General features: G+C 38.6%; 1 protein-coding gene across 10 annotated transcripts in view; it reads right to left on the bottom strand.

Annotated features, from left to right (window-relative positions):
• The window catches only part of Pcl (polycomb protein Pcl), a 374,533-nt gene that overhangs the window by 107,446 nt on the left and 252,985 nt on the right, over positions 1 to 14,102 (bottom strand). For all 10 annotated transcript variants that reach the window (XM_067143090.2, XM_067143088.2, XM_067143087.2 and 7 more), the window contains one exon: positions 1,525 to 1,720. In XM_067143090.2, coding sequence (XP_066999191.1) covers positions 1,525 to 1,720 — 196 coding nt within the window. The remainder of the gene's footprint in view (positions 1 to 1,524; positions 1,721 to 14,102) is intronic.

Genomic DNA, 14,102 nt, shown 5'->3' with positions numbered 1-14,102 from the left:
CATCACAGTTGCTTTTCTTGCTTCTCACCACTTGACAGAGATGCCAACTTTCAAGAAAGGCAATTCGTAATGCAGCCGCTAAGGTACCGGGGGGGGGGGGGGGGGGGGGCGGTCATAGATTATTTTTTTTCCGAGATCTTACTAACTTACATATCATTGAAAGCTTGTAGTTCCTGTTTGGTAAACGTACAATGGTGATATGCTTTTTCTTTTGATATCATGTGGATCCTCCAGTCTTGTTCTTTCTCATGTGCATCTGAAAAATCGCTGCTACACACACTTCAAAACATGCGTGAATTAGATTTTGAGGAACGCAGTAAACAGGCCATTCTTTCGAGTATTCCTTCCTAAATTTTTGAACTATTTTTGGTTTATTACTAGCGTCACTAGTCACGGTTAGGTAATCATACGTATTTTCCTGAACAAAAAATCGCTTCATTATTTCAAACCTTTCGCATTTCGCAACACACGATTACCATATATCCTAGAAGAGCAATATATGTAAATTTGGCAACTGAATCGCAATAAATACTTCTTCAACAGTCACGCACACAATATTCACAATTAAACGGAGCTTGTCATCACTTTGCCGCCAAAACAAAGACAAAAGAACTCGCATATTTGCATGGAAGTCTGATCATGTGACGAACAAAGACAACTCCGCAAGATATACCAGTTCACAGGTGCCTATATTTCCAGTACTGGAAGCACACACTGCGTTCGGCGCGTGAAAATTCGAAATATTCTTAATCCAGGGACAGGAAAGGGGTATAAATGATTACTGAGAAATCCGGAAATAATATTCTGAGAATTCAAGCTGTAATGGCATTCCTTGTGTATCTTTTTGACCACTTCATACACTTAGATTTAAAAATCAACTAAAATCGTAATTTGAGGTGTGTGATTCGTAAAGGCGTAATTGCGATGGGTAATTCGTAATTATTACGATTGAATCGTAATACTTGGCATCTCTGACTTGATATAGTTTCTAGTCGTTTACAGTATAAGGTCAGGATCATCCTGCTATCGTATGTGACAGTAGACGGTACCACCTGCGACTGTTTGGCCGAGGGTCTGGCGACCAGTACCAAACCAGGCAAATTAAGAGAGAAACAACGGCTGCAGGTGGAGGAGTTCTTCCTTAGCAGGTTTGATGAAACCTGTGTGAAGAAATGACACACAAATTTATCACAACGATGCTGCCTTAGAGACTGGTTAGAGGACTATCAACGGCTAAGAGAGTTTACCCTGACAGTAAAACCTCACCTTGTGTAGGGCCCAGCAAGCCAGCAAGGGGAGGAAAAAATGTCAAATCGTTTTCAGCAGTACAACGAGCCTCGGATGTAAACTGTACTGTAATTCATATAACATCAAAATACATAAAATTGGCTGGTGTTACTACAAAACAACTGGCATTAACAAAATCAAGAAGTCATTCTCAAAGTAACTAAACTATTTTCACTAACACAACAGTACCACGACAACCCAGAGTAATCAGGAAATCTAAGTAAATAAAATTTTTACCTTTGGTGGAAGTTGGAATGCATTCCAGTTGTTGTTAATAAAAGGAATGATTGTAGTATCCAAGTCATAGTACTTCTTTGCATTGAAGACGGTGAGATTGAATAATGTGAGGTGGACAATATCAACCCACTTCATTTCCAACCTTCTAATGAATTCTTTCCCATGGTTGCACAAGGAACATACAAACACATAAAACCTAAAAAATAAAAAATAAATCACAAGAAAAGCATTAAATAATGTAGGACCAGAAATAATTAAATGTTAAACAGTACAATAGTCATGGAGGGAGGAAGGAAGGAAGGAAGGAAGGAAGGAAGGAAGGAAGGAATTATCAGCACAAAAAATACACTAAAAGGTATTCTCCTAGTTCCTTTAGCAACATTACCAGTAATTTCAATACTAGCATTTTGAAACCTAATTTTGCTTTGGTGGAAGTTGGAAAGCATTCCAGTTGTTGTTAATAAAAGGAATGATTGTAGTATCCAAGTCATAGTACTTCTTTGCATTAGAAGCAGTACCCTAATAAGTTCACTCACTGTGTTGTTAATGATCCTAGGTTGCTGAAAGTATCAATTTTCTGTTTGGTTAGCGCAACTAATCTTATCCTCATCTTTATAAACAATGCTTGTCACAATTATATTTGCTTTCATTTGTCAAGACTGACATTAAAAGCTATTAATAATCTTAACCATAATGGCCAGTATTCAGTCCGTATTGACTTAATCACAGTGAATAGGGAGATGGATGATCCGCCTAGTCCATACTATGTGTTAAAATTTTTATATTTACCCGAAAGGTAACATTCTATTTACTGCGACATTAAAAGGCCATCACTGTCCATCTCCCTTTTCGAGCTCCTGCCAAGTTGGGATGTTTATGGCACCTTTCCATCTTCCTCAATCCAACAACAGTTATTCCTCTTTAACTCCATTCCAATCCAGGTTTCTTCAATTTATCGTTTTGGGTCTGCTCTCCAACATTCTATCTTAGGATCCATCTGCTTCAGCATCCTACCCTCCTCCATCTTCGTAATATGTAGAACCCATTTGAGTTTATCCATCTCCATTCTGCCGTAAAGCTTTTCCACTCTGATTTCCTTTCTGATGTCCTCATTCCTTACTCTGTCCTTTGTCTTTCTTACCGTACTTCTTAAAAATTTCATTTCACTGGCCTGTATTTTATTATCTTGTCTTTTTTTCAATGTCCACATCTCTATTGCATATGCCAGCAGCAGTATGTCATAATCTCACCTCCTTACACCTCATTGGAACTACCAGCCTCCACATCATGTTTCTCACCCTCTGGAAGAATGCAATTCCCTGTTGAATCCTTAAATTGATCTCCATGTCCAGACCTGCATCCTCCATAGGTTTGCTTCACAAATACCTGCAGCTCTCCATAATTTCAAGATTTGTCCCTCTTGTCAACACCTTTAACCCATTAGCACCTGAATTGATTTTTTCTAAGATTAATTAATTAGTTGTGTTTTACCACATGTTTTGGACCAAAATAAACTAATGAAACAAGTTTCAAAATTTTTGGAAGGCTAGGTCATAAGATATTTGATGTTGCCATATGGCAATTTTTTAATAATAATAATAATAATAATAATAATAATAATAATAATAATAATAATAATAATGTTATTTCTTTACGTCCCATTAACTGTTCTTTTACGGTTTTTGGAGATGCCGAGGTGCCGGAATTTAGTCCCGCAGGAGTTCTTTTACGTGCCAGTAAATCTACCGACACGAGGCTGACGTATTTGAGCACCTTCAAATACCACCGCACTGAGCCAGGATCGAACCTGCCATGTTGGGGTCAGAAGGCCAGCGTCTCAACCGTCTGAGCCACTCAGCCCAGCCCCAATTTTTTAACAATGAGTTTTGATAGAAGAATTTTAGTTACAGAGTAGTTTTTTGTTTGTTGTGGAATAACAGTGTTGAAAAATCTCAGCATTATTTGTTGTAAGAATATGGAATATTACTTTTTATTCACATCACAGCTAAAAATATGGAATTATTGAATGAAGAAAAATCTATTTGTTTGTAGTAGAGAGAGAGATATATGTAGTTTTTTGCCTGTCAAAACAAAATTCTCACTGTAACAATAGAATAAAATCAAAAATAGGAAAACACAGAACCAAAGAACTTAAGATGCAGTTACACACTATAGAGTAACTACAGTAGTCAGTATTTTCTTAGGCAAATAAAAGCCTTCCCTCATTACTTGCATGTTAGGCACAATCTTTTCCTGTCTTCGAATAATCCTGCGTGTCATAATAAGAACACTTGGAGGGTAACTACTTGTATCCATAAATGAAAAATATGGTGATAGAGCAAGGAATTTCATCAGAAGTTATTTGTGGGTCTGTACAATTTTAAAACACTGCATACTTTCTGGTCTCTCGAACTGAATGTTCAATCAGCTGGTTATCCACAAACAATTTTAAAATGTCAACAATATTCATGGATTTGTACTTTCTGTAATTAGACTCCGGAAATGTTAACAGTCACCCTATATCGAAATCAGCCCCTTTGGTCTATCTTGGTTTGTAATTTGATTTATTATTTTCTCAATCAGTTACCTGCTCATTTGCAGTTTCATGTATCAAACAGATCTTGCATCAATAAACACAAAAAGCACTTCATCCTCTGGTAACACACCATCATCGTAACTAATCCTAATTCTTTCAATATTTACAAGCTTCATTTCAGCACTGGCACGTAACTGTCAAGAGCTGAGTTTATCAATAAGCCCGCCAAAATCTTCATCATCAGAAACCCTCATGTGTAACTACACTTACATCGGGTGCTTCCACTAAAATCACCATCGAGATTTAAAGTCAGTAGCATATCCAGTGCTTCTGAAAGGGAAAATCCCTTCCTGCAAGGAAGATGCATGAATTAGGATAAAGTAACATGATCTGACAGCTGCAGAAACTTTACTGAGTATAAACGCCTAGCGTTGCCATATGGCAATGCTAATGATTCAACAAGCACTACTACGGCATCGTGCACCCATACTGTTTCAAAAGCTTACAACATATATAATTAAATGTGCACAACACTACTGACAATATAATCTAATGAAACATCTTCATTTATTAATTTTATATCCTTCTTATGCAAAGCTGTTGGCCATTTCGTAGGAATCTGAAAATAACCAAGAGTTCACCACTCCTTGTGTCACATCAGTAGATTTTAAAATTAAATAAACGTGATTAATCGATTCTACAAACACTTCTCTGTCGGATGACACCACAGTTCTCCACATTCTTTCTTGCTGCCAACAGTACTAAAAGAAAAAGGTGCAAAAATCGTTGCCATATGGCAACGCACGGCACTAAGGGTTAACCTACTTTTTTCCATGTTGATATTTATTCCATAACTTTCAGTAATCTCACTCAACAAGTCAAGGTGCCCTTATACTTGCTCTCTGCTTGCTCCCCACACCAAAATATCATGTGCAAACTATTATCTTCAGCTCCCTGTCACCATATTTTACCTTTGCCTCCTTCACAATTTTATCCGTAACTATTATGAATAACAGTGGTGACAGCATACTTACTTGTCATAGTTGGGGCTGATGTCCTTAGACGTTGAGGCCCCTTTAAACAACAAGCATCATCATCATCATCATCATCAACCTTGTCATAGTCCAGTTGCATTCCAAAACTACACCATTCTTCTCAGATCTCTCTGGACACTGCCGCAAAAAAATTCTGTACATTGCTTACCATGGACTGTTTCATTTATTTTCCAAATCGTTACCATTGCATTACAGAACTTTCCATACCTCTGCTTCAGGTACACTTTCGTAAGCCTTTTGTAAATAATGCAATGTATTCTTAATGTTTTTCCATTAACTGCTTCACAGTGCAGATGAGGTCTAGTGATGACCTTCAATTTTGAAAAGCCATATTGCTCTTCTTGGTTTTTTTTTTTTTTTTTTTTTTTTTTTTTTCTTTTTTTTTTTTTTTTTTTTTTTCAAATACATCTAAATAGCCTATATGACCACTGTAGACCATCCACACACAATTCATCAAATCCTGCTGCTTTTCGAACTTTCATTCTGTCCACGCTTCCTTTCACATGTGTAATTTTTTAAAAATTATTTTCAACTATAATGATGTTGGCTGTTTTGTATTATATAAAAAACAAAAGGGAATAAGATAAACACTAGTCATAACATCTAACTGTGTGCTGTTGTATGATTCAAGTATATTTTATTACAAAAATTGGTGCTCCGGTCCGTGATTAATCGAATCAGTTGGCAATATTTAAGGAGTGATGAAATTATTAAATGGAAATATAACCATCACTTATGCTCAAGATATAGTACATAGTGTCCGAGTGAAATATAACAAATGCATGACTCCGCTATTTGCGGTGGGTAACGATCCACCACCTTCTAGAAACTGTCCGCTTGAATGCCCGGAAGCACAGTCTACTTACTATGCTGCATCTCCTATAGCAGCTGATAAGCAAGCAAGTAGCACTAATAACCATTTCTGATCCAGCGCAATTCACAATCAAACCACTAGTGAGAATGGACGAAGCAGCCTGTAAACAAGCTACAAAACATTGAGGAATCCCAAAGGCCAGACTTAGCCGAACAGAAACATTAATTAAAAGTGAAATACAAAATCTGCAGCATAGCTTAATCCAGATAAAATTAAATAGATCACAGTCACTGAATGAAGAATTTCAAAATGTTCAGTTGAAATTACAATTATATAGCAAAATTGACAATGATGAAGATGATGACAGTTTGTTGTTTAAAGGGGTCTAACAGCTAGGCCATTGGCCCCTAATGGTAAGAGGTACAATGAAATGAAACTATAATTAAAACTACAAAATGTATCCACTGACAAATCTAAAACAAATGACGATGAAAAACTTACTACCAATCCAAAACAGTCAGTGGATCCAATTCGCAATGCCTTATTTTTTGAGATGATGCTTGTTGTCCAAAGGGGTCCAAAATCTAGCCACCGGCCCTCATAATAGTACTCATCACTGGTAAAGCAGAAGCATGGTGTTCCTTCTATAGGAGTACTGATCACAGGTAATGTAGACTCATGGCATTCCTCGGATGGTGGTACTAACCACAGGTAATGTAGGCCCATGGCATGCCACACACAATGGCACTACTAACAGGTAAAACAGACCAATGGTGTTCTTCACGCAAGGATATTACTAACAAGCAATGCAAACCCATGGTGTTCCTCACAGTGGGACTAATGAAGGGCACCAGCTAGATCTGTGGTGTTCCTCACATAGTGGTACTAATCACAGGCCACGTATACACATGGTCTTGTTCACATGCAATGTAGACCCATGGCGTATCGCACATTATGGTACCACCCACAGGCAACACAAACCCATGGTGTTCCGCACAGAATGGTATTACTCTCAGGCAACGCAGACCCATTGTGTCGGTCACATAGCGGTACTAATATCGGGCAGTGCTCAAACGGATGGTGTTCGTCATTTAGTGGTACTAATCACAAGCAACGTAGACCCATGGTGTTCCTAATATAGTGGTACTACTTATAGGTAATGCAGACCAAGTCAGAACACTGTGGAACCAACACATTCGAGTGCAGCGTTCAGCACTTTCCCTCGTCCTTTCGCCAGACACTAGTCTGTGTAGCCGAGCGCTCGCTCCCCCTCCTCGGTAGGAAGCACATGATGGTACTAATCATAGACAACGCCCAGACCTGTGGTGTTCCTTACATAATGGTACTGCTCCTGGGTAATGTAAACCCATGGTGTTCCTCATGTAACGCTTACGACAGGTCGGGGATACTGTGGGTGTATTCTTCATCGTCTACATCCCCCACCCACGGAGGGTATACTGAAAAGAATCCAAAGAATTTGTTGACCATTTAAGAGCCCAACGGTAGGATACTTTACTACCAGTACTTAAAACAAGAAACAACAGTGATGAAAATTTTGTTAATTCAAGCACCACCAGTTGTAATAGGAACATTATACCACCAAAGATAAATGCCCCTACATTTGATGACTATCTAACCTCATGGTTACATTTTCATGATACAGTAGAGTCTCGCTCAACCGACCTTCGCTTATCCGACATTCCGTGTTATCCGACACTGGTAGACTTAATTTTAAACTTTTGGTGGAGACTAAAGGACCTGCCAATATCTGGCCCCGTTCTGCAAGAAAAGGCGGTGTATTTCCAGAAGGAGGTTTAATGAAGGGGACCCTAAATTTACTGCCAGTGCTGGGTGGCTTCATCGGTGGAAAAAACGGTACGGAATTAGGCAGCTTAATATCTGTGGAGAAAAACTGTCAGCTAAATCCGACGAGGTTGTGAAATTTAAAAAGGAATGTCAAGTAATAATACTTGCTGAAGGATTAACCGGTTAACAGATTTTTAATTGTGATGAGACTAGGCGAAATTTCAAGATTCTGCCATCAAAAACTCTCGCAGCCCAAGCCGAGACGTCTGCACCTGGCTACAAGCGTAGTAAGGAAAGATTTACTGTTCTTGTCTGTTGTAATGTTACTGGGTACTTAAAAGGAAAATTGCTTATGATTGGTAAAGCAAAGAAGCCTAGGGCATTTATAAAAATATTTCTGTTGATGCTCTTCTAGTCCATTACACGAATCTGAAGGCTGCCTGGATGTCTGCTGACATCTGTAAAGACTGTTTTGTTACACAGTTTGTTCCAGATGTAGAAAAATTTCTAGCTTCAAACACTCTCCCTAGAAAACCTCTCCTTCAAACAGACAACGCTCCATCACACCCAAATAAACAGCAACTTAGAAGTAGTGACATCAAAATCACGTTCCTCCGTCCTAACGTGACATCATTATGCCAGCCAGTGGACCGAGGTGTACTGGAAACACTGAAGAGGAAATCTCGGCGGAAACTCCTTTCATCCTTGATTGTTGGCAAGTTTCTTTTCGTAAGATACTTGGAATGTTTTCGTTCAATACTGCATGTACTGTGCAATTGAACTGATAATTCAATAAATAGAGTGCTGTAAAACATGTTATTGTTTTAGTAATACAGTACGGGCTTCCTGTTTGTTTTAGTTAATTTTCAAAGTAATTCTGTATTATCCGACATTTTCGCTGATCCGACATACCCCAGGTCCCGTTTGGGTCGGATAATCGAGACTCTACTGTACATTTGAGAATTTACTCATAGCTGACCCAGATTTAACAGAGAAATTTCACTATTTCAATAAAGGGCGAAGCATGGGACAATACTAAACACATTACTGTTTCTGATTCAAACAAAGATATAAATATCTCTGTCCAAAACCAATTGTATAAGAACATATTAAAAGATTGTTACACATTCCAAATAAGCCCTAACCAAGTGAAGATGATCTAACCATACTTAATAACATATTTCAAGGCAGTTCAGATGCACATGAAGCATTAGAAGTTAAGCCAAACGTTCAGGACTTGCTATTATGTGAAATGTTGGTATGTGCATCAAGACAAATCAGACTTATTTCGAAACTAACTTTTCTACCCAAGATGATGTCAGTTTTAAGGATCTCAAATTTCTTGGAGAAGAAACGTCAAATTTTACGGCTATGTTCGGCCAACGCGACCACTAATCAGACTTCAAAGTTTGAAAAACCACACAGGTTTACTAGTCAGTCACAGCCATCGATCATCTTTCTCAAACTGCTAATGAGTGCTGCATATGCCAGGAACAACATCAAATGTTTAAATGTCCTATATTCATACGAGTAAACAACACCAAAGGATTTCCCCCTGGGGGTGATGGGCAGTAGTACAACACCCACAGTATTCCCTGCCTGTTGTACGAGGCAATTAAAGGGGCCCTAGGGGCTCTCGCCTTGGGAGCGTGTTGGCGACCATGGGGCACTAAGCTGAGTCCTGGCATTGCTTGCACTTGTGCCAGGTTCCTCACTTTCATCTATCCTATCCATCCTCCCTTAGTCAACTGTTGTTCCTTTCTGACCCAGATGGAATTAGGTTGCGAAACCTCGGGAGACTAACTTTCATGCCCTTCGTGGCCCTTTACTTCCTTTGGCTGATACCTTCATGTTTCAAAGTGTCAGATCGCTTCAATTTTTCTCTCTGATTAGCGTTATGTAGAGGATGGTTGAATAGTTCTACTTCCTCTTAAAACAATAATCACCACCACCACTGCTGCCACCACCACCACCACTCACCAAGGGATTCAAAACTGCCAAGGACAACACTTTGCAGTAATTGAGTCCAGCACAGGCCCTGAGTTCATGCGCCTCTACGTCAACTTGCCGACATTGCAACAAATTTGCAAGCAATCATCTGGATTTTCCGTATTGATGTTATGCAGTTAAATGAATTAAAAAACATAACAGCTCCACCAAATCAATATTGTTTATTTTATTATTTATATAAAACATGTTTCTTCTACTTTGTAGACACCTTCAGCTACCTTTGTTTAGGCTTATTACATAACTAGCTGATGTACCCGTGCTTTGCTATGGCATTCTAAACTGTATACAAAATTCTAAAATAGGCAGTGTACATGTTGTGAGCAAGATTGATTAAATTGCATAGCAATTAACGTTACCCTAGAAACGCAACGAGGAAGTCACCAAACGACTTTTCTTGTATGAAGACTGGGTTGGGGAATGTTCATTGTAATGGTAGGCCCGCTTGCCTACCACCAGTCACAATCAGGTTGGGGAGTTTTCATTATAATGGCAGGCACTCGCTCTCCACCTGCCTTTTTACATCCTCAGAAAGACTGTCTTAGTAGTTTTCCCAACTGAAATGAACATAGGTCATTACAATGACGTCAGTAGAAATGGCGTGATTAAAAGCAATGCTTTCATATGAAATAATCAAATAAAATGTAATTATTAAATTAATGTAGTAATGGTCCACCTTTCAATACTATAATATGTAATATTCTAAATAATAATCTAAATTTAGAATATTACATATTATAGTATTGAAAGGTGGACCATTACTACATTAATTTAATAATTACATTGTACTTGCAATTCAATACGGATCAGAACCATGAAGTTTATAACCTATGAAATAATCAAATGGAAAAGCACACATTTTCCCACTTTTAAGGAACAGTACTATGCTGCCGATCTAACAGTCCAAAGTTCCAGAGCTTGAATGACCAGGCCACAGACAGCCGTGTTCCGTGAAAATTCTTTGTCTTTTTTTGGCGGAGGGGGGGGAAGGGTTGTTCGAATAGTGGAGAGTCCCACGGAAAAACTCTGTTTCCTAGGACTACCTGATGAGTCAGAAAATCTCAAATCATACACTGGTGGCGGAAAAAACTATCAGAGTTGGAGGCAAATTTTCCCTCCAAGCCACAGGAGAAACCCCTCTTCACTGCTAATTTGGAATAAAATGAATCTAGAATTTTATAAAAGAGAAGAGGAAGAAGCTTTTCTTACGAAACGGTTCTTTTCAGGGTTGAATTTTGAGTTATTAGTGAATTTTCGTGCTATAATTTGGAATCGGCCTAAATTGTAATTCTTTTTTGCTAGTGACTTTACATCGCACCGACACAGATAGGTCTTATGAGGACAATGGGATAGGAAAGGCCTAGGAGTTGGACGGAAGCAGCCGCAGCCTTAATTAAGATACAGCCCCAGCATTCGCGTGGTTTGAAAATGGGAAAATGTGGAAAACCATCTTCAGGGCTGCCGACATTGGGATTCGAACCCACTATCTCCCGGGTGCAAGCTCGCAGCCGCATTCCCCTAACGGTACAGCCAACTCGCCTGGTAAATTGTAAATCTAGACCAGGGCATACTACTACTACTACTACTACTACTACTAAACCAGTCTCTGCCGTAACACTGCTCATTCAAAACAGCGCGTCAGAGTAGGGATCGAATAGCTGAAATACTATGATAAACCAGTGTGTTACATACCAGCAGTATCAGGTAATGTATGAACCAGAGGAATGGCATGTTAAAGAAGAAAGTTTTCCAACTCCCCAGCTATTTTCCACCAATATTCAGTCAGGCTGTTATACTCGGTATGCGTCAGTAATCCTATCTATCGGAGCTGAGTGGCACCACAAGAGAGAAAGAATATCACAACAAACAATGGTCAATGTAATGTTATTGTTGATCAATGTTATACGCTTTTGATATTGTAGGCATTCATATTTAGTTTTCTTCCGACTCTGAAATACCACTCTTATCATAGTCGGTAAGGTAAAACTGAATAAAACACAAATAATAGGAAATTGTATTATCTATAACTTTTGTTAACTAGTACATTTTGGCAGGACCAATAACATAGGTATTTAAAAATTAAATTTTAGGTGCCTTCCCCTGAACTACAATTTCATCCAGGGTGAATAAAACTGTTTATAGCTTAGACTGTAGTTTCTTATTCTCCAACTCTATACACCGATTTTCATTAAATTCTGTTAACCCATTTTCTTGTGGCTCGGCACTGATATGGACTTGCCAACAAAAATACAAATTCATGAATATCTGTGTTATCATAGCCGGTACGGTAAAAATGCATAAGACATAAATGATCGGAAATTTAATTCTATATAACTTCAGTTATGTAGCTTTTATCGATAGCACCACTAATATAAATATTTGAGAATTGCATTTCAGGTCTTCTAAACTACCATTTCACACAGCGTGAATAAAATGATTTATAGCTTAGATTGTAGTGGCTCATCCCCCGACCTAACACACCGATTTTCATGAAATTCTCTTCAATCGTTTTCTCGTGATGCGTGTACATAGACAGAAATTACGGACAAGTAAAACGTACATTTCCTTGTTACTGTGTACAAGACCGATACAGAAATACCATTATTTTCAAATTCTGCGCACAGACAATATATATATTAACAAGGACACATTCCTGTTACCTTAATATTAAAACACACATTAAAAACATTATCGATTAGGTGGAAATGTTGAGTTTTTAAATTCAATTAAATGTCACAAATATCATCATACTCTGCTTCATGAAAATGTTAAAGATTGTCAGCATCAAGTGTTCAGAGACATAGCGTTGGATGCCAGTAACAGTACACAAGACAGCTATCATTCCATGAGAATTCATTCCTCAACGCGTTACTAAGTACATCCATTGTCAAGGACATTAGTACAACCTTTTATACTGTTTGTGACAGTGGCTCTCAAAACAATTTCATCACAGAAAAAAAGAAATGTACATCTTCTTTGCCTTAAAAGGCAAAGGCACCATTCCATATTGCAGTCTTTCAGAGATCTTTCTTCGCACTTGGTATCAGCTGCCATAGAGAAAATCTACCGCGAGATTAATGTAAATCCTGAAAACTATCACTTACAAACTATGCTGTGGAGAAAGGATCCGCAAAACCCTCTTCAAACAAGTCCTGACTACAGTGACGTATGGAATGGCGTCCGCACTGTTCCTTGCGACGAGATGCCTGAAGCAGCTCGGAAAGGACGAAGAACACAATTTTCTCAGAGCAGCCAGAATTGTGGAACAGGACTTCTATGTAGATGATTGCATATCTGGAACAACCACATTAGATGATGCTGTAGCTATTCATTCAGAACTCCAAGACCTCAGTCGTGGTGGGTTTGTGTTAAGAAAATGATGCTCGAGCAATCTGGTATTATTAAAATCTATAGTTGCTCATCTGAGGTAGAATCAGCATTACCTTACAAACGACAACAGTGATATCGTGAAAAACCTTAGGCTTAACGTGGCAGTCTTCCACAGATGAATTTCAGGTTATTGGAAACCCCATTCCCCGTCAAATGAATGCAAACACTATTACTGAAAGATGACTTCTTTCTAAAATCACATCAATATTTGATCTTCTAGGAGTGTTATCTCCAGTAGTGGGTCTATGTAGAATTTTTATCAGCGTCATTCGCAAGAAAATTCAGCTTGGGATGAAAAACCTCAATGCACGACTACTCCAGGACAGGAACAGACTTTCTAGTCAGCTTCAGCACATCAAGAAAATAAGAATAGCTCGATTAGTGCTAGCTAGTGGAAACGTTAAGAATATAGAACTTCATGGATTTTGCGATGCCTCTGGAAAGGCATATGGCGTATGTTTATAACTGAGATCCACGAATCAGGAGAATGAGACAATCTTCATGTTACTGGGTGCCAAATCAGGGGTGGCTCCTCTGAAGCAGATCACTCTGCCTCAACTTGAACTATGTGGTGCTGTTTTAACATCGTGACTCCTAAAAAAAGCCTAGTGGCTTACGGCTAAATATATGGAGCATTCACACATGGACAGATTCCCTGTTAGTCCTTACCTGGATTAATACATGTCCAACAAAAATGGAAAACATTCATCGCAAATCGGGTAGTAGAAATTCAAAAAACTACCCACTAGAGATTATGGCGTCATGTATCCTCTGAGCCTAATCGAGCAGTCCTGCTTCACGTTGGCAAGAACCAAGATCGGTCATGACCTCTGATGGCATGGACCTAATTGATTAGCTGTATGGCCCAATAAGAACGTTGTTACACTGTGTGCTCATTGCATTTTCTGACATGTTCCAAAATGGCGTTAAAGTGGAGGTATGGACCACACAGGCCGGATTTGTATGAAAA

This window comes from Anabrus simplex, chromosome 3, assembly GCF_040414725.1.
Source record: "Anabrus simplex isolate iqAnaSimp1 chromosome 3, ASM4041472v1, whole genome shotgun sequence".
In the NCBI taxonomy this organism is placed as follows: domain Eukaryota; kingdom Metazoa; phylum Arthropoda; class Insecta; order Orthoptera; family Tettigoniidae; genus Anabrus; species Anabrus simplex.
The sequence above is the reverse complement of the archived record's forward strand: the minus strand, read 5'-3'. Positions and strand labels throughout refer to the sequence as shown.